The sequence below is a fragment of the Gavialis gangeticus genome, unplaced genomic scaffold, assembly GCF_001723915.1.
Source record: "Gavialis gangeticus isolate Ggan-Ray unplaced genomic scaffold, GavGan_comp1, whole genome shotgun sequence".
NCBI lineage: Eukaryota > Metazoa > Chordata > Crocodylia > Gavialidae > Gavialis > Gavialis gangeticus.
The window spans coordinates 165,487,571-165,514,916 of record NW_017728992.1 but is presented as its reverse complement, the minus strand read 5'-3'; the positions used below and the strand labels follow the sequence as shown (position 1 = coordinate 165,514,916).

At 40.4% G+C, this 27,346-nt stretch overlaps 1 protein-coding gene across 1 annotated transcript in view; it reads right to left on the bottom strand.

Annotated features, from left to right (window-relative positions):
• RIMS2 (regulating synaptic membrane exocytosis 2) overlaps nt 1–27,346 on the bottom strand; it is a 1,108,253-nt gene that overhangs the window by 185,177 nt on the left and 895,730 nt on the right. Inside the window, exons 27-28 of the mRNA XM_019528053.1 lie at nt 3,916–4,088; nt 2,738–3,025 (exon numbers count right to left, since the gene is read on the bottom strand). Coding sequence (XP_019383598.1) covers nt 2,738–3,025; nt 3,916–4,088 — 461 coding nt within the window. The remainder of the gene's footprint in view (nt 1–2,737; nt 3,026–3,915; nt 4,089–27,346) is intronic.

Sequence of the window (27,346 nt, the reverse complement as noted above, 5' to 3'; positions counted from 1 at the left end):
TTTTTGATACCTGGATTTCCAGGTATCAAATTTAGTTGGAGCTGCAAATATGCAGTGCAGGAAACATTCTTTTGTTCCTAACTTGCCTCTCGTGGTTTCTCAAACTGCTTTGACACGCTGCACGAGGCACATGCACACTCACCTGGATGCACCCATGGTTACCCTTATATGAATACCTTATAGTCTTTAAAAATATCATGAGGTGCTTAACTTACATTTCCTCTTTTACACGCTTCAACTCCCTCACTTTCTGTGGTAAGAAAAGTATCCTCTTATAATTCCTTGTTTAGTTTTTTAGTTTCCCTATGTAGTTAATGACCATATTTCTCTGCTGCAATACATGAAGTCCAAACTTCTTTTTAAGTATACAGTATAACCTCATAAAACTAGATATAAAAAATCCGGAATTCTCAAAAATCTGGCACTTTTTAAAAATACACTACCATTGGGGAGTAGCGGCAGCTGGTCCTGGAGCAGTGGAGGAGGAAGCTTGCATGTGGCAGCTGCTGCTGCCATCTACTACCCCGCACCACCACTCTGTGTGCGGCCACTGCTTTGGGACCTAAAGACCCGCCGCCCCACTATCAGTCGCTGCTCTGTTCTCAAAAATCTGGAATTTTCACATTTCCGGCAGGTGTTCGGTTCCGAGCAGGCCAGATTTATGAGGTTATACTGTATAGAATTTGCACCTCATCCCATTTACCTTAACAAGTTAAGTTTCTTATAAGGCCTATGATATTAGGTTCTGTGTGAGTGTGGTGGTTGTCTGCTTATATTTTACTGCTTTTATTAGGTTCAAAATTTCTGTTAGCCAGCGCTGAAGAAGAACATTGGTAAGATACAACATGAAGGTACACATTTTATTTTTTAAGTGGGATACTACTTGTTAGCAAGATACTTTTTGCATCTCATAAAACTAAATTCTTGTACAAACTGCAGGATATGATTATCTAATAGCAGGCATCTTGCCTTTGATAAGGTTATGAAGATTCAATTAGATAAGCACAATGCAAAGTATTCAGACATTGCCTTGAGACTGTAGTATGAAAAGCCATAATACTATTCTGTTCACTAAACACACTGGAAACCCTAATATCATATTTAAAAATATATGTTTTCCCTCTGCTATGTTCAGATTATACTCAAAACAAACAAACAAACAAACTATATATATATATATATAGTAGAATGCTTTGTGTGTAACTCCTTCCTGGGAAAAGTGCAGGATATCAAGGGATGTAACATGAAAATGGAATGGACACTACATTAGTGATCCTGGGGCCAGCCCTTTATAGTCCTGGTTTAGACTGGAGTACCCTTAGGGACATCAGGCAACTTTGGATAGCAGAGTATTAGCATGCACTGTCCCCACACAAGGACATTCCTCCATTATGCTCTGGCTTGTATGGTGATTTGGAAGCTGGCTATAATAATCTGAGGCCACTGAAGGTTTTCCCATGCTAGAGGATTTCTCAGTTTGGGGATGCAGCCTATTTCCATCTCCATGTATTACTGGGGCTATACAAAGGCCAAAGAATGAATCAAAGAATCTGGCCCTATAATAACTAGAAACAAAGAGAAACAATGAAGCTCTTATACTTTCTGAAATATGGAAAATAAATTACAAGGTCAGTGACAGACCCCTGCCTTCTGGATCACTCACAACTGAAGAAAGAGAAATTTCAGAGCAAAGCAAGAAGCAAAGCAAGAGAAATCGGATAAATATTCTAAGCAGAAGTTTGCAGTAAAACAGAGAGGGTAAGATAGCCCCACTGGTAAAAATGATTGTCCTTATGCTAAAAAAAAATCTATGTTCAGTGTAACAAGGGTAACTTCTTCTTTTTTTTTTTTTACCATTGTTACATGACAAAAAGGAGGTGCAAAAATATTCAGTTAGTCATAGTCAAGAAACACTTTTTACTAATGATAAAATCAGATACAGAATATTGCATTTGCCCTTGCAAATTAAGTGGAAGACATAAGAAACATACATATTAAAAATCATAATTTCAGAATAATAGGCTGTAGTTCTTGTGTAACTGTGCAGATGTAGAAATTTCATTCATAAAAGTATATCTAATGGTACTAAAAATGTTTTGAGACACAGAACAGCAGCACAGCTATATAACTCTCTACCACTTTATAGTACACCACACCGTTTATTCACAGGAGATGAAAGGAAAGTCTTTGATTATCTATGTGTACAGCTGATCCATATATATATGGAACAAGATAACATAACTGCAGTATAGTAGCACCTTTGCTATTACTAGAAAAACCCATTAATGTATTATGAAACTCAATTTCTAATTTTGCTGTAGCCACAGGTATCAAAAGAAGACATCTGTGCTAATGAGATATCATCCAATAAAAGATAATTTCCCTGAATCTCTATTATCTACTGAAGAAAAATTTAAACTGTTAAACAGGCTAAAAGAAATAAAATGTTGCAAGTACATGCATATTAATGGATCAAGTTAATGTGTGTCTCATTTGTTTGGATGAAGAGCCACCACATTTAAAGTTAAAAATGGGATTTGCTTAGATATTAAAGAATGGTAGGTGAAGGGAGGGGAGAGGGGGAATAAAGAATATAAACATATATATATATATATAATATATATAAAATCAAATATAAAAAGAAAGAAAAGAAGAAAAGAAAACAAATACATTCTAGGTACAGGAAAGAGAACTATAGGACTTATGGCAGCTATCTATGAATGGAAATAGATTTTACCTGACATCCTCTTGGGAGAAATGCCTTTGTATATCCTCTTTTTTATCCTGTTTTTTCTCTTTCCCTTCCTCAGTTTCAGCATCTTGGATTTTTTCATCATCTCTTGACTCTTTATTTTCCTCTTTATCACAGTTTTCTGTCACCTCTTGCCCTTCCCCTTTCTCATTAACTTCTTGTTCCTTTGCTTTTTCCTCATGTTCCTGTTCCTGTTCCTCCTCCTCAGGAAATACCTCCTCATGCTCATCCCCTTCCTGCCCTCCCTCTTTTTTCTCCTCTATATCCCTTGACCTTTGGAAGTCAACACAAATTGAAGAAGGCATGCAAACAAAAAAGAAAGCAAAGTAGTTAGGGTTGTAGAAAAAAAGTACACGTGCAATACAGACAGCAAAATTTAAAAGAAAAGAAATGAACTAAAAAGGAAAATGAAGTGAGAATTAAGAGCATGCTGGTTAATTTCCCAGTACAGTCTAGACAAGGATTAAGATGGGATCGTTTATCCTGGACAATCTAAAGCACTTAGTCTATGCAAATTTACATGCCAATAAACCACACACAAAAAAGGCTGTACATATTGTGGTGCTACAGACAATACCGGACCTAGAAACTGAGAAAACCTAAACCTATCCTTTATTTAAATATCTCATTTTTTCTGGGAGGGAAACCTTCCCAGCACTGGTGACAAATATACTTGTCAAATAAATACACAGGATCTGATCTTGTTTTCATTGTATGCAATATCTCCTTCACAGTTTGATTGGCAGTTTGGGAGTACAAAGACTGGAAGGTAGGCCCAATTCTTCTCTAACATAGTCAGCCAGTAAATATTTTGTAAATGAAACTACCCTTGAAACTGTTGAGTATTTTACTAAACTCTGTCTTTAAAAGATATAAGTTGAGGTGTCACAAATGCTTTCTGACAAACAAGTGACATTTCATGATTCTAAACTTTTCCATATGAAAAATATTCTATTTACTTTTAAAAATAAATAGCATAAGAAACTGAAGGAGCATTAAAAAGAGAACCCCAAATCCTGTATTTTGCAAGCTCCTTAAGTATTATTAATATTCTATACATTAAAGTTTAGGAACATAGTTAACTCATACTTTTACCAGGAAAGGATGTCCAGCTCACTGGAACTTTAATTCAGAGGCTAACATTACAGCTCCCAGCTACTCACCTTATTTTCTTGTTTCCTCTTGGTCGTTCTGATTGGACAGACATGTAACTTGTGCTGCTGAAACGAGAAGCACTGCTTGTCCTAGAGACAGCTGACACATCACTGACATCACTGTCTGAAGATTTATTGGAAATGTTGTCTGAGCCTCGCTGATGATCTCGTCCTGACCGATACTGTAAAATCAGAACAACAAAAATAAAGACGTTGTCCGTGAGATCACCACAAATTAACTGCTGGGTATATTAATTGTCTGCACCACTAAATTCTTCATTCTTACAATGAAGTTTAAATTCGTTATATTGTATAGCTTACAAATATCCTTTCCATATACACATGTATATCACCCAATTCAAGATGTAAAACTCAGGTTCCTATTCTGGAACACACGTAGAGTAAGTTGTCTAACAACTTTAACTGGAGCATTTCCAAAACCTTTGCAAAGTCTGAAGTCTCCTAAAACCATTGTGGTATAGTTATTAGGGCTGTGCAAAGCTTCAGTCCTTGATCTGATTGGGCAGAATGGAATCAGGGACAGTGATCCGAATCAATGAATCAAATCACTGTCCCTGATTCAGACTGAATTCAAATCCGAATCGAATAGGACCCACTTTGCACACCCCTAGTAGTTATTAATATACTTCATTTATAAATGGGAAAAGAGAAACATGGAAAGAGCACATGACTTACCCCAACTTGCTTAACTACTGAAAACCTGACTTGGAATAAAACCATTTAATTCTCTAAATGACATTACCTCCCTAGGACATACCATTTACCTTCACAGATATGTCTGGCTAATTAATATTAAAATAAATAGACACCTGAGATTATCAAAATAAAATTAGAAACACAACTGTACTTGTGCAATCACAAACACAACTTGTAGAAATGTTTAAGTTAGGCATTTTAAATGAATTTTAAGGAGCAAGGAGCCAGATTTTAAAGGTAAATGCCTAAGTTACATGCCTATTACATACTTTTAAAAATTTGGCCTTCAATACTCAACTTGCATTGGCATTCATTAAGAGTAAACCCCTTAGAAAATCCCAGACACAGCTATCTTGTTCCATTAAAAAAATCAAGGTACAGATACAGGTATCCAATATATTCAATAATGAAACTTGTATGTTCTAATAGGAACTACCTCAATCCCAAAACTAAATGATTAATCACTTTCCTTTGGGATTTAAGTTTTGCATACTGAATTCAGACTCATACCGAGTTTTTTCTAGGTACAGGCTTACTGATTTATAAAGGTATATCATATTTAAAGGAGTTAAATGTGTGGCGTGTTAGCAGAGAGGATTGAATTTGGGATTGCAGAATTTTGTAATGAGCACCTCTGCTGCCTGACCATAAAAGCCCAGCTTTCTCAATCATAGATGTAATAAGTTCATCAACATGCCTCTGATCTGCACAGAACAATGCAGGGCTATGCAGATGCAGCCTGGCTAACTCCAAATAAGCTACTCAGGAGCTGGAGTCAGTCTAGTTACATTAATATGGCACTCACCCAGACTATTTAGTTCACTTGAGAGACTAATTAGGAGACAACTTAGATATCTTTGCATAACACTGCATTGTGCTGTGCAACCTAACTCTGTGATTATGACTAAGGAGAATGCTACAATGGTCATTTAATATTATGGGCACTGAATGATAATAGGACTAAGGATTATTGACAACTATCAGTGGCCTGAGCCCTAAACAGTTACTGAGAGAAACACAGCAGCTGCTCCAAAGAGCTTACACTTTAAATAAAAAGGTGCATTGAATTACCAAATGATAGCACAGTCTCTAAGTGGGGCAGATATCTTTTTTTCTCCTTGTTTGCATATAAAAGTCTGTTTTCATTTATGGGCTAATTTTGACTATTTTGGTAGAAAAATACATGTTTTATGGCATGATTTGAAGGAAAAACTGGTGTCCCAAACAATGAACAAAAGAGGGAAGGGCTGCTAAAAAACATAGGGGCATCATAAATGAAGGCTGAAGAACAGTATGGGAGAAAGTCATAACGTGTTACAATATGTTCAGTACCTGAGTTACAGGCCACAAGAAGTCAAATGCATTGATGAAAGAGCCTAAAACCTAAAGGACCAATCTGTGATGGCCCTTGCATGCCTGTGAAAATGGAGAAGTTTTGGGTGACTGTTTGGGTGTCTGTTTGGGAGATACTTCTCTCCTTTTTGCCCCCTGTGAAGCACAAGGACCTTTTATTTCAGCTTTCCTGCAGGAAGCAAGTAACAAAAAAGGGCACAACAGAGAGGGGCCAGCACACCAGAAGGGATAACTTAAGGCAGGGATGGCCAAACTGCAGCAGGTATGCCAAAAATGGTACAGGAAGCCTATGTGTGTGACAGGTGACAGATTAGGGAGGGCACAGTATTAGATAGGGTAGGAAATGGAAAGCAGAGCAGCAGATTGGGCATGAAGAGCAGGGAGGGAGAAAAAGGCACAGCATCACGATGCAGGGGAAGGGAATCAGAGTGGCACTTTGGAAGAGTGCAGAGCTAATTTGTGGCATGCTGTCCAAAAAGGTCAGCCCCCTGTTGGACTCTGTGCTTATGTAGCAGCTTCAGGAAAGACTGTATTTGCCCATGGTGTAGCAGGTGCAGCCTTATAGTATTTAAGGCTAGGTATAGACATTACATATAAACTGGTATAAATGATTGGAAAACAACCTAAACTTGTAACAGAACAAAAGTTCAGTGCACAGAGAGTGGTTTAAAAATGGCAGAACCCAGTCTAAGATAGACCTGGATGGATGTAGTATCAGTGGATATACTTATATGTTAAATTAGGGCACCTGAATAAACTCCGGCACGGTTCACACTAGAGTTTGCTGCTCCTGGCTACAGCATTTACATGTGCACCTGAGACCATAGCATGTTGAACTGGGATGGCACAGCCCCAGCTGGCAGGGGACCTGAGAGGTCAACCTGCCAGCCCAGACCTGCTCCCCCTCCACCCAGCTCAACATGCTTCAGTGGGACTAGCTGGGGCATGAGGGTGCTACAGTGCAGGGCTTGCCAGCAGGCAGCCTCCGCACTGTAGCATCCTCATGCTCCAGCTAGCCCAAGTCACCCTCTATACATGTGTTGTGGTGCACTAAATAACTTTGCTATAAAATAGTACCTGTGTTGGGCAGTACTACCCCACAGCAGAGGTAATTAGTTTACTGTGGCCTAATAGCACTGCTTGTGTAGACGATGATGCTTTACTGTGGAGCTAATTAGTCAACTTCACAGTAAAGTGTATGCGTAAATGCACACAGATTTAATCATTTTAGGTTAGACTGGTCTATCGAACTTCTTCACCAGATCCCTTCCTGATTCAACTTAGGTCACTGTCTTCCAGCATCCGAGGATCCTCTGTGGGTCCCTGCTAACACTTCTTTGCAGGGCAGGAAGGCTAACCTCTGCCCATACTCCTCTGCTCCATCCAAGCTCCAAGCCAGCCCTGCCCCCAGGCTGTCACAGAGCTGAGGCAACAAAGCCTCTGCTCTCCAGTCCTGCATCCTGTTTGCATCTGTAACCAGGCAGGGTAAAGGGGGTTGGGGTAATAGAGGGGGGTGGAAAAGGAGCTCCCCACCTTGGTTATGGCTTCCCCCTTGGATTAGGGTCTGCACAGCTTGGGGGGGCCTACGCAGTGGGGGCTTTCCCCCTTGCTGCCCCTGCCCAGCTCAGCTGACCAGCTGGGCCAGCCTCCACAGTCCTGCCCCTCCACGAGCTGCTGCCCCTCAGCAGTGGGGAAGAAGGGGTAGGTGAGCGAGGAATGGAGCTTCCTGCCCTGGCCCTCCCCCCACCCCGGATGGAGTCTGTACAGCTGGGGTGCTCCACGTAGTTGGGGATTTCCCCCCTTTCTGCCCCTGCATGGCTGCCTGGCTGGGCTTGCCAGTTGAGCTGGTCAGCTGGGCAAAGGCAATGAGGGGATAAGCCCCTGCCATGTAAACCCCTCCCAGATGTGCAGACCCCAACTTTAGGTGGGAACTGTGTTTCTCCCCCTTACTTATGTCCAAACCCCTGCTGCTGAGAGGCAGCAACTTTGTGTGAGGGATGGAGCTGTGGAGACCAATCCAGCTCGCCAGCCGAGCTGGGAAGCTTCCCTCTTCACTCCCCACCCCCCCTGCTCCAGGGTGCCTGCTGGCTGAGCCAGGCGCTGCAGCTGACAGAGGGGCTGTAGTCTGACAGAACTGAAACCTCCATTCCCACCTCCCCCATTGCTCTGAGAGGCCCAAACTTTACATCTGTGGAGTGCCCCCTCCCAGTGCCACCACCAGCCAGGCTGCCAGGCATACCATTATGACCTCCTCTGGAAGCCTAGGGCTGGATACCGCAGTGACAGCAGGGGGTTGAGGCATGTGCCTGACAGCCAGTCATGGATGGCCCATGCTTGGCTGCATTTGGCTGCCCTTGACAAGTTCTGGCACACAGGGAGGCATCCAGAAGCATACTCCATCTGGCTTTAGCCAGTGCAGGCATCTGCCTGCCTCCCCCCAACCAAAGGGCAAACTTACGTTCCATTCACTCCCATTCCAATCTATGCGGTTTAGAGAAACCTGTGTAGGTTTGATCAACTGAATGTCTGTGCTTAGCCTAAGTGTCTTTCTACCTTTAATGTTAGCCTCACAATGACCCATTTATCTAAGGTAAGAAACTCTTATCCTCAGTTTATTGGGATGATTGGGAGGGTGAAATGCAGGATGGATAAGTGACTAGCTCAAGGGAACACAAGGCATTTGTGACCAAGAATTAAGCATGGGGTTTCTGAGGCTGGATCCCAAATCTACTGGATCATCTTTCTAACACTTCTGATAATGCAAGGCTATGGCATAAATTCCATAATCTAGCCCCAAATTGGTGTTAGGTCTGCATTCTTATGTACAACTAAACTGGTTCAAGAGAAAAGTAAAACTATTCTCTGAAACCTAGGATGCAGGACCAAAGAAAGAAAAAATGGCCTTTCTACCTATGTAGACTCCAATCTCCAGCCACTCTCTTGCTTCAGACTTTAAAAGGATGAGATTTTAGGTAGTTAGTTATAGATCATAAATTTGGATTCTGCAGCACTTATTGAAAAAGTCATTAAAAACCTTAGAACTGCCTGATAAAGAATACAATAAAGATCTCTTTAGTTGCAAATCCCAGTGGAAATAGAAACCTGACATTTAAATAGCTCTCCTGATCATTAGAGATACAGGAACACATTGCAGTAGAGGATTCACTAGTTTAAGAGATTATTTTCAAAAGAAGGAGCATAAAACACGTTAAGGAGAAATGTGACATCAGGGGAAATGTAAAATGGCACACTTTTGCTAAACTTTCTGAACCCTGTGTTGCTGCGATCACTTTATCAACAGTAGCTGACCCAGCTAGCTTAATGTGAGTCGGACAGGTCTATGTGAACTACAGTGACCCTTTTGGCTGTAGCACATAAACACACTTAGCATTCCACAACCAACACAGCTAAGCTGCATGGAAGTAAGTAGGGGTTGTATATCTGGATGTAAATCATCATCAGAATTCTTAACTAATTACAGAATACATAATTACTTGCAGTGATGCATGAAATAACACAACTTGATTTACAGATCCCATAATGAGCTTGCAGCACTTAAGAGAGAGAGAAAAAAACCCTGATAAAAATAAATATGATTATTACTGTGGCAAACAATGTCATAATTTGAATAGTCACTTTATTATGTAGTTTAAAGTATTTAAAAACAATAACTATACTTTATGTTTTTCAGTCACTATCCCTTCTGGATATATAAACTAACCTTATGTCTTAGAAATTCTCATATATATTTGGAAAAAAAATTACTGAAATATCTCAAATTGGACATTTTCCTTAATAAAATAATTTCATTCTTTTCCTGTCTTTCCAAAACATTTAAGTACTAGGAAGCACTTTTACGTTCAAAACAATGTTATGTTAAAAAGAATTATCTGTTGCTCTATTTTATATAAACATTAAACCTCATTAAATATTACATGATCAGCTTACAATATAGTTAAGCATAAAGAGAATCGATCATTATTATTTCAGAGTATTGTGAATCTGGGATGAAGGATCATTTTAGTAGAAATAACTTATTATGCCCTCTCTCAAAGTCTTAATATAAGCTACTTTGTTTACTAAAACACATATTCAAGCATATCTTCTCAAATCCAGTCTATCAGGATCTCTTAACTGCCTAGCACAATAATGTCTCTAATCTGAAACTTCACTGTCTTGCTATCTATCTAGAGTAAGGTCAAAGGCCTCATCCTTACCTTACAGGCATGCACACAGCTGCTCAAGTTATTGTTCTGCCCTTGTTTTGTCATAACATTGCTCAGAAATTCTGCCATTCTTCTGCTCATGTATCTAGATTATTTTGATTAGAACAAGAGTTATAGCAGCAAGTGTCCTGCATATCAGAGTTTAAAGGCCTGGCATACACTACTGAGGTTGACAAGAATCTTTCCACTGACACGTGAAAACAGTATCAAGTCCTAAGTCCACTGTAATTCTATATAGGGAAGCTTCTAATATCTTTCTCTGTCCTGTCCCTATACAATACACTACCCCTTTAGTTTTGTTAACATAATAGTTTTACAAAGATAGGCATTTCTTGGAATGGATCCTGATTTCAAAGTTATATATTTGCATACTTTATTTATGTTTGTATGAGGTTTTAAACATTAGCCTAGACATGCCAATATCATCCCTCTTCCACAATTTCCCATACCTCCTTCTTCTGAATGTTTTTTAAGGTTTATATTTAGGGTTTTTTAAAATAATTTTCACTTCATAAATCACAAGCACAGAATTTATCAATAGTTGTTGATAGTTATCACATACAGTCTGATAGACTGTAATTATTTCCTAGCCCAGGCAGAAGACGGGAATGTAGTATCTTAACTATTCTATTATGGAAATTCCCTTTAAATAATGTGTTTTTTAAAGGTTGTATGGTAGAGGTACTTATGTAATCTAATACAATGCCTTCTGCTGTCTACATCAGACAGTAATCTCTGTGTGTAAGAATGAATGAACACCAATCTGACATTAGCTTTGACACCAATCAAAGACTCAAAAGGCTGTGGCAGAACACTTCAGCCAATCTGGACACTCTATCCTAACCTTGGAATTGCTGTTCTCAGGCAAAAAAATTAAAAACCAATTTGAATGGGAAACTGCAGAACAAGAAATCATCCACAAACTGAACTGTGTAAAGTATGGTTTAAACAGGGCCTACAAATTCTGATTCATTACCTGGATTAGCTTTTTTGAACCCCTAGGGGTTTATTGCTGATTTGCTTTTCTCTCTTAGCACTGCCCCCATTATCCCCCTCCCCCAACGGGTGACTGATACCTCCTGAGTCTGGGGGGGGGCACCAGTGGCCAGCTAGCAACTGGGGGTAGGTTCACCAGCTAGTGACTGGGGGGGAGGAGGTGCCCCAGCAGCTGGTTGCCAAGCACACTAGTCGCACAGCACTACTGCCAGTGGAGCCAATTTCAGGGGGGGCACTAGCGCTCTCTGTGCCTCCCTACCAGCTGAAGTGCTCACTGTCAGGGGGGGTACCAGTGCTCTCAGGGGGGCACGTGTCCCCCCATACCTCCCCATGCATTGCCTATGCCTCCCCACAATCTCTCTCTCTCTCTCTCACCTCCCTTGTCTTTTGTATTCTAATTGTTATCTCCTTATACTCTCCTTTCTGCAGGTACTTTAACAGCATCTGATGAAGTAAACTTGGGTTCATGAAAGCTTGGGCGCACTCTCTCTCTCTCTCTCACTCTCTCTCTCTATATATATGTATAATTTTGGTAGTCTAATACTGTTTGACCTAGGTTTATTAGCTCATTTGAAAATTTTACTTTTCATCGCATGTTCAGGGGTCACCAAAAGCATCCAATCACTTCTTTTGCTTCCCTTTCAGCTATTATATATATTCAACACTGCTGCAAAACAGGAGCACTGATTATGGTGTTATTTTTTCCAAGACCTCAGTCTCAGAAAAAAGAATAAAGTTTCATGATTATACCAGCAAAAGCAGAGTATCAGACACCAGACATCTGAGATCTCTGTCCTTTGTGCTAGTTAAAGTACCCATGAGATTCTAACAGATTCATATTTAAAAGCTCATTTGATTTCTGATTACTTTGCATTGGCAAGGAAATATTTTTTCCATGGTAACAACTCTTACAAGAGCCTTATTAAATCTAGAAAACAAACATATTCTATTTTCTATTACAACTGCCCTTCAGCAACAGTGCAAACATTTCTCGTATCTCCAGGAAATGTCATTATGTAAGCACATGGCTACACGGAGTTCTAATTTTTTACACATATTTCTATATTGGAGCACATAGTTTAAAAATAATTGTGTTGTTGCTCTTATTTTAATCTAGTGTTACCAACCTATCTTGAACTATCGCTAAACTGTTTAGGCAATTAAAAATTTCAGTGATTTCCAAATCGCTTCTGTTTAATGAGCATGGTTTCTTTCTTGTGTTCTTTTCATCAGTTTTAATTTTTTAGCATTTATATTGGAACATATTGATCTAATGTGTTCTTTCTCAGCAATCTTTCTTTTGCACCAAAGGATCAGAATGCTGAGGGGCTGCTACGGACTAAAGTATGTTGCTCCACCATAGCAAGAAACTTTCTAACCTTTTGCAATTTAAGCAGGTTGAATATGTCTCTGTTATGCTGAGCTGATAGTATCTCCATGAGCACTTAGGGCTCAACAACTCAGGGACTGCTTCATGATTTGAATGGAAATTTCTACCCCATTTTGCAGCCTCAGAGGGCTGTATAAATTTCAGCTGCAATACAGCACTTTAATTATTCTCATTAGATTTTTTTTATTTAATACCTCAATAACAACTACCCCATGAAGCAAGCCAACAAATTAAATAAAATGATAACAGTGATAAGAACTAACTCTAACAATGACAATAAAATTACGTTTATATTGCACCATTCATCATAAAATTTCCAAACCATTCTACAGACAAACATATACAGATAAGAGATATACCAAAAAGATATGTATAGTGTATACTCACCAAAACTAAATTAATGTTGTGATAAGGCTGTATCTTGCTCATATCGGGCACCTGTACACACTATGGGTTTTAATCCTCATTAAATTAAATAGGCTGATAAAATTTAAACTTGCTTATTTTGGAGCGTCACATCTGTGTTACATGCACTAGGTTTTCCAATGAATTAAGCCAGGTCCCTGGCCAGCACCACAGGAGAGCAGGATGGCCCAGCACTGCCCCAGGGCCCCCCACCTACCCTGTACCCCACCTACCCTGTACCCATGCCTTGCCACACAGCTGTGGAAGCAGAGACCCAGCAAACCACAAAAGAAAAAAAAAAAGTGGAAGCAATTCGAAAGCAGCAGCAATTCAAAAGTGTGAACTACAAAAAAGTTGCAGTGCCATCTCGTAGACAAAGAGGCTCATTACATGTCTTTGAGTGCCTTTGTGTTTGCAACGCTTTAATTCCTGGCAAGCCAAACTAAACTATGTCTGAGGAGTTTTAGTTTAATGTGCCAGAAAAATCTTTTAAAGCATCTGGAAAACCGGCTCATGCAAAAAGTCACACAGTTGCAGCACAAGAAGGGGCAAAAAACATGGTGAGTACATATTTACACATCTAAAAATGTGATCTGATTTTCAGGGGTTCTATGCCCCACCAGCTACTATTTACACAAATGCTAATAGTATGTGCTAAGCTATTCTGAAAATCACACCAATAATGTAGATACCTAAATAAGCTTTCTGATAGTACAAAACCTATGCATGTATTTTCTCCAGACCTTTGGAGAAAATACTATTTTTTTCAATGGCCTCTGTACATTCTTACTTGGGATTCTGACATCCGTTGCTTACCAGCTCTGATCCTGTATTTAGGTATTAAGTACATGATTGTCTTGTCTGAGAAGTCCTAAACCAAAGGGAAGCCATAAGGAACATGCTTCCATAACCTGATTGAGACCATCCTACTGTTTGGGAGCAACAGAAAACATCACTGAGAAAAAACATGAGTCAAGAGACTCCAAAAGCTGATGGACAGATTGCAAGCTCAAGGCTTGCACACCTGCCACTGAATTTACCTCTGCAGCATCATCTGAGGAGAAGAGCAATTCTAGAGGATAAGCTTCTTGGCTAGGGACAGACATTATACATAAACCGGTTTAAGTGATCAGAAACTGGTTTAAACCTGTAGAAGAATAGACGTTCAATGCACATAAACCAGTTTGAAAATGGCTGAAACTGGTTTGAGATAAACTTGGTTGAATGTAGCATCAGTTTTAACTGATTTGGGAAAAACTGGACTATGCAGTGTCTGTCCCAGACCCCTCCTTGATTTAACTTAAACCAGAGCCTCTCAGCATCCCAGATGCTTTGCAGCCCTGGGCAGGGCTGTCCGATCCAGAGAGCTGGGCTGGCCCTCCCCTCTAATCCCTGGATGGAGCTCCAGCCAAGACTACAGGCACAGCAGTGTCTGCCTGGCTTCCCCCTGCCCCAATCCCTCTCTCACCACTCCCTGCTCAAGCAGGGATTCCCCCAATCCCCTCTCCCACAGCATGGGCCATAGCAAGCATGTGGTGTGCTAGCTAATGCTGAAAGGTGTCTGTGTAAGGCAGACAGGACAGTGTCCACTTAGGGCTTTTTGAAGCTAATCAGCAGGTAGCTGGTATTGTCCCTCCATTCCCTCCTTGGAGAAAATTGTTTAAGAAGAGCTTGAACTAATGAGAGAGCCTTTTGTTTTGTTTAGATGGGTTGCAAAATGTTGTGTTATTAACTCCCTGCTGGACTGGTCAAGAGCAGTGTGAGGGGGCGACCCTCCATAATCACAGCATCCTGTTGGGGCCTGGCCATGCCCCACTCAGCTCAGCACTATAGAAGGGAAGGGAGGGCTGCTCTAGTGCCCCCCAGCTTCTAGCCTGAGCCACTGTAGGCATGTGCCTGCATTTTCTCAGTCCAGAGAGAATGTCTTGTATGGTTACAAACTGGTTCAGCCTAGCCAGGTTAGACTAGCCTGCAAAGATTGAACCAATTCAGGCTCAGGCTTTTTAAATGTCTGTCTCTAGCCCTAGAGGTGAGCCAGAATAGTACCATCTGCTTTCTGGATGCAGAACGACAATGTAAATAAAGATAAAGCAGCACTATAGGTGACTCTGGGCCTATATTAAGTAGAATAACTATGTCCTAAAATAAACTCAGGAGTAGGGAGATTCACAAACCCTAGTGAATTTAAGAATTAGTCTGTCAAATCCAACTATTCAAAATAAGTTTCAATACACGGAATAAAGTGTTGTCCCTGCTTTTCTTCTCCACAAAGAAATTATTTTTGGAAGAATAAAGACAACCCTAACTCCAGCTGTACCAGAACCTCTTTTTTATGCAAAGAAATCTAAAATCTAAGGCCAATTCAAATCCCATTCACACCAATTTTCCACCAAGACAATTCCATGTAGCTCTATTCCTTTTTACAAAAGCATACACTTCCTTAGAGCTAGAATTTATGAATTTTGAGAAAACTTTCTCTTGAGGCTTTTGAAGTTAGACCATAGTTGTTAAGAAAGGAATGGATGCCATTTTAATCTTCTGCACTCCTGTACACAATTCCAGTTACAATTGATAAAATACAGAACAAAGATTAAAACATGGTAAAAATGCCATAAACTTGGTATCATTTTAGGAATTTCCATTTTAGGGATTTACCTGTCAGGAAAGAATCTGCTGCAAAACAACCTTTTTCACCTGGGTGTGTTATAAATCTGAGTGAAGTGATAGATTATAGTGACCAAGGAAGCAATATTTCATCAAAGGGCTTTCAGGTGTGATGGAAGCCCTCAGATTACCAGAACAGAGAGAAATTCAAAGAAGTCCAATAGGAACTTCCTTAATAATACTGGTAATCAGAAATGTAAGCTAAGGACAGTATCCAGGATAAAACTAGGAAGTCACTGAGTAGCAGTAAATAACTTTAAAATCTGAGACAAGAGAAGAGTTCAGATAAATAGACAGGAACTTCAGAAGAAAAAGCATTTACTTTCAAGAAAAAAAAGAAGTGATTTTCTTGATCTTACCAAGAAAAATTAAGAAGTAGAAAAATATGTACCTTCTATGCAGCTTCCCTTGCCACATTACATAGTAATAAAGAAAGGCAGGAAAAAGAAAAAAAAACAAAATGGACTCGTTCATTTTTAGATCTTTGCTTTCAGGTTTAATTACTTAAGGGAACTGCATTTGTGGAAAACGTGGACTATATTGTCTCAGTCAACTCACAAATTCCTGGAAATCTCTGACCTGATTTATCATTCATTTGTCTGTTGCTTAATCATTATTTTAAGCATGGACATGGACATACATAAACCCATACACAAAACCCCCTTGGTTTGTGTACTCATGTAACTTGCATTGAGATTAAGAATAAACAGACATGCAGCTATCCCAGAGCAGTTTACACTGTAGACAGCTATTACTGAACCATGCCACTAGGCAGCAGGGGAGCAAAAAATAGCTTATTTGCATTTAGCAAGTGACTATCCTGGTATGAATGCAGACAGGTAGAATCTAAACTGGTGTAATTTCCCCCAGGAGCATCTTAGTATAATTCTTTCCGGGGGAATTTTCTACTGGATGGGGTTCAAGTCATAAGCCTACTACTTCTTTATATTGATGTAATAGTAATAACACTGAAGAAAAAAATTCATCAAAACATATCATAACTTACTTTCCTCACTACATCTTCTAAATACTTTACCTCCTGGTGAACCCAGGCATGCTTACTACAGTTTACCATTAAGCCAGTAAACCCAGTTAACACAGTAATTTCCATTTCTGATTACTTTTAGTCCTCTTTCACAAATAGAGCTGAGTTTAATCCCTTTAACTAAAATTCTTGTGCCCTCAAGACTTCAATATCTCCGGAGCAGGCAGGCAAGCTTCTATGGGTACATGTGTATCTTTTATTAGACCAGCTGAGAAGTTGGAAAAAAGTTTGTTGCAGAAGGTTCACATGCTATGTCTACTGCTTCCTAAAGCTATTATACATCAGCTAAGGATGCTATATTACAAAAAAAAAAAAAATCTGGACCTTGTAAAGTCCTGCTGCTTTGCTAACTATTGACCACAAAGACAGTAACAAAAGAATCTCTCTAAAAACTCTCTTTTCATTACAGTATAATTTTCTGTATGGTTGTGCCTTCTTCCAAATGTTTCTGGCCACAGTCATGGTATGTGTATAAAAATCATGTCATGTATCTGCAGGATGTCAACACATATATCTTTTTTTTTTAACATTTATGACCCAACAAATCTTTCAATAAGTTTGCGGGTTGGAGGACAGCAGGGTGAGGTTATAATCACTTTAATCTTCAATTCTTAATATAAGTTTAATTGTGCCCTTTAAAAATGTGTCCCAGGACCTTGTCAACAGCTTCAGTGAAACTGCTGCCAAATAGAACAGCTGTATCTACACATGGACCATCTGGTGAGTTTTTATTCCCATTAGTGGAAATGCCTCAGGGCAGTAAGTGGCACATTTGCTCAAGATTTAGTTATATCTTTGTAGGTCTCCATACCAAAAGTCCTAGGACTTTCACAGATATTCTTTCTAAGTATAAGATTACAGAGGTGTACACAATTTTTTCCCAAGTCTCTATTCTTATTGATGCTCAGGAGAAACCTTGCAGGACTCCTACAAAATTTACCAACTTACTATTTTTCTAGATTGTTCTGATGAATAATGTGTAGAAGCAAAAGGACAAAATCAGGAAATCAGCAAAAAGTTGAGTGTGGCCATGTCTATATGAGGCACTTTATTGTGCAATAGACTAATAAACTGTGCAGTAAAGTAGCAAAGTCTATATGTGAGGCAGCATTTACTGCACAGTAAATCTGGCTACTGCATAGTTAGCTAGTACCTCTAAGTACAGTTACTAGATACTACTACACTTGTAGATGCTGCCTGGGAGCAAATTTGTTCCTGGTCAGCCTAGGCAGTAGGGGGCCACATGGGACGTATAGCTCTCTGTCCCCAGTCATGGCGCTGCTCTTCTGGCTCCTCTCAGGAACTGATCAGCACCAGGACTGGGTGCTGCCCCCGTCCCAGCTCCTGGCTCCCAGCATGGCATAGAGAGGGACTCCAGGGAGTGAGTGGAAAACCCAGCTCTTTGGAGCAGCTCGGTGTGGTGCGGAGCTGGGACTCCAACCACTGCTCTCTCTCTGGAGTTCCCCACTATGTGATGCACAGAGTTGCTCCAGGGGAAGGGTGGGGCTGGCAGGAAACTGTCCCACAAGCAGGGCAGCTGCTGGCAAGTCCCCTGCTGAGCAGAGGGGCACGGGGCTTGCTGGCAGCTGCCCTGCTTGTGTGACAGTTCTCAGCTAGTCTTCTGCTGAGTGGGGGGACCCGGCCAGATGGAGGCTCACCAGTAGCTGCTCCACACCCAGGACAGATACTGGTGAACCTCCTGCCAGGCAGGGAAGTCCCACCTGGTTGGGGCTCACTGGCAGCTGTGGGTCCCAATTAACACAGGGCCAGGAAAGCTCTGCTGGCTGCAGCAGTAGCAGCTGTCTCCTGCGCCATACACACAGGTTCCAGCTCAACACACACAGGGCCAGGAGATAGCTGCCACTGCAGCTGCCAGAACTTTCCTGACCCTGTGCACATTGGGATCAGCCCCCGCCAGCCCCTGGGCTAGCACCTGGGGGAGTCTAGAGCTCCACCTGGCTGCTGCAGGGAGGCAGAGCAGAGCAGGAGCATCCCTGTACCAGGCTGCTCCCATTGGGAGCAAATCTGTTCCCAACAGGGTGCATGTGTTGACATGCTCTCAGGGAAGGTTTACTGCATAGCATTTTACTGTGCAGTAAGCCTAAAATGCATTAATAGCACGTGTAGATGGACCCAGTTTAATCTAAGTACTCTGGGATGCCTGGACGGACAAGATACAATCTCCTAAAGCACAAAACTGTTTCCCTGCAAACAGATTCCCTTAATACAAATAATTATTTTACTTTGGGAACCTGAGGAATAGAGCTACAGGGAAAGATTGTGTAGATCTCTTTATCTGCGAGCTGAAAAATCGGTCAAATCCCTCTGCACTCTACCTCTGGATAAGAAAGAAATCGAGAGAGAGAGAAAGTGTTTACTACCTTGGCGGTGAAATCCCTCTAATATTTTGCAAATATTGCAATAATTTCAATATTTTATTTAAGCTCAAACTGTAGTCACTTTTTATAATTAATCTAAATAAGCAACATGCAATAAATAACTACCAGGAGGAATAACTATTAATTTCAACCTCTGCTTTAGGTTACATAAAACAGACAACAGTGCTGTTATATAAAACAAAGCAACAGTACACAGCATTGTAAGAAATAAAGAATGTTATTTCCAGGTGAAACTGCACAAAGAACTTAGACCTCAGAAAAATAATTCATAATAGAATATTACTGAAATGCTGAGTTGATACCCTTGTTAAAATATTTAAAGATATTTATGACTTCAAAAGGTGAGACTCTTAGTTGTAGATGTCATTTTAAAGACACACTTCTATTTGCACAGCTTTTCCTTATACTATGCCAGGGAATTATTTTTAAACTCCACCAAGATTACTTCCTTTCTATTTACCAATTCTATACCATCCTTGAAACCCTGAGATGCTGTCTGCTTATAAGAATTCAGTTTATCTTTCCTGGAATTTAGGAAACAGCATATCATTTTATTGTTATTATTTTGAAAAGCACAAAAAAGTAAAATCTATTTGGGAATTAAGCCTTAAATGCTTGTTACAAAGTTGTTACAAACTCATACTACTATGTTGAGCTCTGTAATAAAAAGTGATGTAGGTTTACTTGACACAAGATTTTTTTTCCTAAGTGGCACAGGTCTTTCAAAACATGTTTTCCATGTACAACACAAAATGGCTTGTAGATGAAAAATCAAATAGTCTTTGAGGTCCCCTCCAAACATGCAGATAAAAGCATGGTAGGATCTAATGCACGATTCACACCATGCACCTCCTCTCATGCCACATATGCATGACAGGAGGAGCAATTGTGGGATTGTGCATTAGATCTCATCATGCCTTATGCAGGGGAAGCTGATCCCAGACTCACCTTGAACTGTCAAGAATCAAGTTCCTGCAGGTGGGAGCCTCATGCACCCCAGTTGAAAGGTACCCAGCCAGGGAATACCCTATGCACCCCCAGGGCTGAAGGATCACCACTGTGGTGATGTCCCTACCCCCCACCTCCTCCTCAGTGTACGAAACCCCCAGAGCATGGGGGAATCATTGTAGGGACAATCCCCCCTGTCTCAAGGATGTAGAAAACTCCTGGGACCATAGGACCACCATAGAGGCAATCCCCCCACCCCACCCCAGGAGTGCAGGAAGCCCCCAGTGCCCGAGGATGGCTGCAAAGGTGATCCCTCCACCTTTGGAGTGTGGGTAAACCCCCAAGGCCAGAGGGCAATCCCTCTGCACCTGGGGACCGAGGATCGCAGTTATCCTGCAGCCCTAGGGATTTCCTGCACCCTGGAACATTAGGGTTCATGGCAGCCATGATCCCCAGGGGCTAGGGGGTTCATGCAGCCCTGGACCCTGGGGATCATGACTCCCAGACTCTGGTGATTGCCATGAGCCCTAGAGCTTGGGGGTTTTATTCTGGATATGGTGCACCCCTGTGTCTGGGAGCCCCATCAGCTGACACAGGTCTGAGCTGCAAGGAAGACCCAGCTACTTGTGCAAATTAAAGCTCGATAGCAACCAACTATGAAGTGAGTACACATTTTCAAGGTCTAACTTGATAGCTGGTTGGAGCTTTTTATTGTGTGTTAGCTACTTTGCATGTGCAGCTGGTCTCCAGGTAATTGTGCAATACCTGTAACACATAGAGGGGACCTAAGGTAAGGAAAAGGACAGAAGAATGTTTTTGATAAATATCTAAATAATTTTTTTTTGAAAAAACTTTAATTTTATTGATGTCTTTGAGCATTCCCTGTAGTTTATCTTGATTATTGATGAATTATGATTGACTTCATTTGATAGTTCTATTATACATTTAATTTTACACTGCATTATGGAGTTCTAATGGATTATTTTATTTCATTTCAATAATCCAACCATTTTATAATTCAGGTTATAAATATATATAGCTCTTTATTACTTTTTAAAAAATAATTGTACCTCCATCCACATTTAGGACTTTTCACCACACGATACATTTTTCTTCTTCTTTTGCTGGTTTTCTTCACTGAACACAGTATGCTCCTACTGAAGTCAATGACAACAGTCTGATTTCTTTCACATGAGCCATGTGATATCCTTCCTGATTTATTATTAAATAATGTGTTATTTAACATTAAACAGTGAATTTTCTTAAAAATGAAAACTTTCTTTTCCAGTGCTTGGTCTGATTCTGAAGGTAGGCAGAAGTATCACATTTATAATACCATATCTTAGTAGAGTTCTCAAAAAAAGGAAGCTAATGGAAAGAACTACATAGAATAGGGTTCCTAGATCCTTATCTTGCTCTTTGATTTCAACAATATAGGATCAGATTCCAAGAGAATACAAGTAATGTATGTTTATTCTCATTGCTGATGGGCTGTTAAATGTCCTTGATACTTTCAACACAAATGTTAAAAGTCATGACAACAGTCTCTTTGAATACCTCTAAGAAATAATATATTTACAGTATTCTGGGAGGTAATGCAAAATATGGAATTACTGTGGAAAATCTGAGAGAATTCCACAGTTTTTATTCTTGCATAACAGATGGCAAAGACAGGATACAGGAAAGAATAAGATCTGCTCTCTGGAAAGTCTGATGAAATGGCAAAAATCCCACCATTTTCAGTGTTGGGCCCAGCATTTCAGCAGCAACTATATTCCTTCCTTCATAAAAATAAAGTCCGTGATAAAATTACTTCATATACTTCTTAGAATCATAGAAAATTAGGGTTGAAAGGGACCTCAGGAGGTCATCTAGTCCAACATCCTGCTCAGAGCAGTATCATTCCCAACTACATCATTCCAGCCAAAGCTTTGTCTAGCTGGGTCTTAAAACCCTTCAAGGATAGAGATTCCACAACCTCTCTTGGTAACCTGTTCCATTGATTTACTATTCTCCTAGTGACAAAGTTCTTCCTAACATCTAACCTAAACTTCCCTTCCTGCAACTTGAGACCGTTGCTCCTTGTTCTGTGATCTGTCACCACTGAAAACAGTCTATCTCCATCCTCTTTGGAACTACCCTTCAGGTAGCTGAAGGCTGCTATTAAATCGCCCCGCAGCCTTCTCTTCTCTAAACTAAATAAGCCCAGTTCCCTCAGCTTCCCCTCATATGTCATGTTCCCCAGCCCCTCACCATTTTTGTTGCCGTCCACTGGACTGTCTTCAATTTGTATACATCCTTCTGTAGTGGGGGGCCAAAACTGAACACAGTACTGCAGATGTGGCTTCACCAGTGCTGAATAAAGGGGAATATTCACTTCCTTTGATCTGCTGGCAACACTCCTACTAATGTGGCATAATATGCCATTAGTCTTCTTGGCAACAAGGTCACACTGTTGACTCACATTCAGTTTTTGTCCACCGTAACCACCAGGTCCTTTTCTACAGAGGTGCTACCTAGCCAGTCAGCCCCCAGCCTGTACTGGTGCATGGGACTGTTCTGTCCTAAATGTAGAACATTGCACTTGTTCTTATTGAACTCATGAGATTTCCTTTGATCCAATCCTGCAATTTGACTAGGTCTATCTGAATCCTAACCCTACTCTTGAGTGTATCTACTACTCCACCCAGCTTGGTGTCATCTGCAAACTTGCTGAAGGTGCACTTTGTCATCTTTCAGGTCATTGATGAGGATACTGAACAAACCAACCCCACGACCAGCCCCTGAGGCACTCCACTCAATATCATCTGCTACCTAGACATTGAGCCATTGACTATTACCCTCTGAGCCCAATGGCCCAACCAGTTTTCTATCCACCTTGCAGTCCATTTGTCCAACCCATACTTCCTTAGCTTGCCTGTGAGAATGTTGTGGGAGACCATATCAAAAGCCTTGCTAAAATCAAGGTATACCACATGCACTGGTCTCTCCACATCCACAGAGCCAGTCCTCTCATCATAGAAGACAATCAGGTTGGGTAGGCATGACTTGGCCTTGGTTACCCATACTGACTGTTTCTAATCACGTTGTTCTCCTCCAAGTGCTTAGAAATGGTTTCCTTGATGATCTGCTCCATGATTTTTCCAGGGACTGAGGTGAGGCTGACCTGCCTGTAGTTCCCTGGATCCTCCTTTTTCCCTTTCTTAAATATGGGCACTATATTTGCTCTTTTCCAATCATCCAGGACACCTGATTTGTATGAGTTTTCAAAGATGATAGCCAGTGGCTCTGCAATCACATCAGCCAACTCCCTCAGCACTCTCAGGTGCTCCCCAACCAGCCCCATGGACTTGTATAAGTCCAGCTTTTCTAAATAGTCCCTAATCTGTTCTTTCACCACAGTTGGCTGCTCACCTTCTCCCCAAAGTGTGCTGACAAGTGCAGGAGTTTGGGAACTGACCTTGCCTGCAAACAGTGAGGTGAAAAAGGCATTGAACACTTCAGACTTTTCTGCATCCCCCATTCAGTAAGGGACCCACATTTTCCCTGATCCTCCTCTTGTTACTGACATACTTGTAGAAACCCTTCTTGTTACCCTACACATCCCTTGCTAACTCCAACTCCAATTGTGCTTTGGCCTTCCTGACTTCATCTCTGCATGCTTGAGCAATACTCTTATACTCCTCCCTAGTTGTTTGTTCAAGTTCCCACTTCTTATGAGCTTCCTTTTTGTAGTTACCTTACTGAAGAGTTCCCCGCTGAGCCAAGCTGGTCTTCTGCCATAGTCTTTTTGCACATCAGGACAGTTTGTTCCTGCACTTTCAGTAATGCGTCTTTAAAGTACAGCCAGTTCTCCTGGACTCCTCTCCCCTGCAGTCTGGCTTCCCAAGGGATCCTGCCCATGAGTTGCCTGAGTGACTGGAAGTCTTCTTTTCTGAAATACAGGGTCCTTACTCTACTACTTTCCTTCCTCCCTTTTCTCAGGACCCTGAGCTGAATCATCTTGTGGTCACTGCTGCCCAATTTGCCATCTGCTATTTCATTCCCCACCAATTCTTCTCTGTTTGTGAGCAGGAGGTCAAGAAGAGCACAGTCCCTTTTGGCTGCTCCAGCACTTCACAAAGTTCTTAATTCCAAGAAAATTGGCTTTTGTGAATAATCCCAGTTCTAAACCTAGACATTGAACTAGATTTAGAATCAAGGACAGTTCTACTAACGCTGGCTTGTAATTTACAGCCATGTGTGAGTACCACATTGCTGTATAAATTGTCTTTGATACATGGGGCAAGGGGTGAAGAGTAAGAAGTTAACTATGTACCCCCCAGATAATTATTTGGCATCAACAGAGGATCTTCTTCACATCTCCTCAAACACTTCATGCTGCTATCAAGGACCACATTTTCAAACCCATACATTTTAGTAGATTCCATGTAAATCTCGAATGATTTCTTGATCCTCACTTTATACTTTTGCTGACACAAATTAATGCCTGAATTGACCACTCTCAAGGGAAAAAAAACATTGAATTCCTGTTCCTGGCTTATCTAATACCTTGGGACTGTATTCAACCAGTGCTCTGCCTTTGCTGGTCTTAGTTAAATGTCAGTAATTTTCTTTCTCCATCTGTTCTGTCTGTCATAGCAACTAATTAGGACTAAATGTTTCTAGACTAGATATGCAATATTCGTTTTCCTATTTCTTTATATCCCCACCCCTTCATCCATTCCATTAAGTTACTAAATTAATTTTATTGTTTTATGAGGCATGTACATCAACACTCAAATATTTATCAAAATATCACCCACCTACTTCTATTTCTTGCTTTCCTTTGGGAGAGGTAGCTAGCCCAAAGCACTACCCCAAACTGCCTTCTGTCTTGCTTTTCTTAGTTTTTCTTCAAATAAACAGGATACTATTTTAATCAAAATAAGCATAATCATTGTGTGCCTGAGACAACTGAAACAACTTTGGCCATATTTTTTCAAAATAATCATTAGTTATTTGCATATAGAATCTTATACCCCTAAACATTTTACAGATTAAACTGATATAAAAAATACATACTGAGATCATTTAGCCACGTATGGGCCAAACTATATTAACAGTTTATGAGTTTATAACACTACTATATAGTAGCTTTGGATAGGAAGTGAAAACACTTTTCCAATGAAACTTTCAGAAGGAATTCAGGAAGGAGAACTGTAAGACTGCCTTGTTCAAAGCTCAGTCAGAACAAGAGAATTAACACCTATAGATTTTCTGAAAAGTAACATGAGCTTGTTAACAAGGCCAGTCAAAATTTTTCTTTTGAAACTATTTTTGATAGAAAGCTGAGTATTTAACAAAGCAAAAATTTCAATTGAAAGTGTATGATTTCTGCAGAAAATGTTGATTTGTTTTGTAATATTAAAACATACATTTTAGTTTCCAGTCTAGAACTTTCCTTTTTATTTAGTTTTTCAATAAAAACGAATTTTTACATAAATAAAACCTCCATTTTCTGACAATAATTAACCAATGCATATTCAAAACCAAGTTAAATCCTCAGTTTTGTCTCTCATCTTTAGGAGTGCTTACCAGCATCCTAGTGTCCTTTTATACTTTGAACAAGAAAAACTTTGTATGTCTGTTTCCCAGACATATAATCAGCAACAGATGCCAAAATAAAAACTAGAAGAATCTAAGATAATTAAAAAATGTTCTTGCACAAAGATAAAGACATCTAGCCTTAGTCTATTTAATTTGTTTTGTACTGCACTAATGGCCCCAGTATCTGAATGAATGCAACATCTGAATATTATGTTAGTCATAGTACCGATCAAGTCAACAATACATAAAATAAAACGGACATTCAAAATTTGGAAATAAATTGGCGAGCAGTGAATATACAAAACAATATCATATTTTGTGCAGAAAAGAAAGTACAGCTAATCAGCTTAATGCCACAGTGTTAAGTAAGAGTTAAGTCTTCACAGCTGGTGGTGGAGACCAATCAGTGCAGCACTAAGCACCCTGATGAGCTGGTCAGTCCCAGCTGATGCTCAGAAGGTACCTCTCTAGCCAATTTGTCTAATAGCCATTGCCTCAGACTGAAGGGAAGTCCAAGCAGCTGCACACTTGGCCACATAGTATATCCCATTCTGCCAGTAGCTTTCTGACCTCACACATCTCTAGTACTGATTCTCAAGTCCTTTCTCAGCCTTGCTCTCTACTTCTGTCCTAGCACAATTTCTTTCCTGCCAGCCTGCCCCCAGCATCCTGGATTTTTACTGCTATATTCAAACCTTGACTGCTATATTGACTACTTTCATGAACAATGAAATAATCAACAACACACACCACCATAACAACTTCTCCCTCTCAGAGAGAAGGGCCATAGAATCTCTAAGATCCAACCACCGAACAGTAACAAAAGCAGCACATAAAGGACGAGCTAGTATATCCCCTACCTTGGAGACTACACTAAAAAGGCCAATCAACAACTCTCTATCACCACCTACTACAAAAAACTAAAGGAAGATCCAACTCTCCTTTTAACCTTAAAACTCAAAACCACCATCAAAGCATTTCCATCTGAACTACAAGAAAAACTACAGAACTTGATCCCCCCACTACCTAACCCTGGGACTTTTTACATGCTCCCTAAAATTCACAAACAAGGGAACCCAGGCAGACCTATAATATCCAACCAGGGAACTAACTGAGGAAATATCAGGTTTCATCGATTCCATCCTAAAACTTCTTGTGACCCAAAGAGCAAGTTTTGTCCAAGACCCAACAGGCTTGCTATGAAAACTTAGAAACATAGACCACCTTCCCAGCAACACCCTCCTAGCCACCATGGATGTTACCAGCTTATATACCAACATCCCACACCAGGATAGCATTCAAACCTGCCTTACATATCTACAACAATGAGTTTACAACTCAGAGTACAGACCTAAAGCTATTTCTGAACTTATACACTTCATCCTCACACACAACAGCTTCACTTTCAATAACCAACATTTCCTCCAGACCATGGGCACAGCTATGGGCACCAAAATGGCCCCATAATATGCCAACCTTTTTATGGGCCACCTGGAAGAAGAATTCTTCAAGAACTGCACTATCAAACCCATGCTATACTTAAGATATATAAACATCAACTTCATCATTTGGACTGAAAACCTGCAATCTCTGATTGATTTCATCACAAATTCAATAACCATCATCCCTCCATCAGACTATTTCTTGAGTACTCCAGCACCAACATTTCCTTATTAGATACTATGATCACTATCCAGAATGGTAAAAT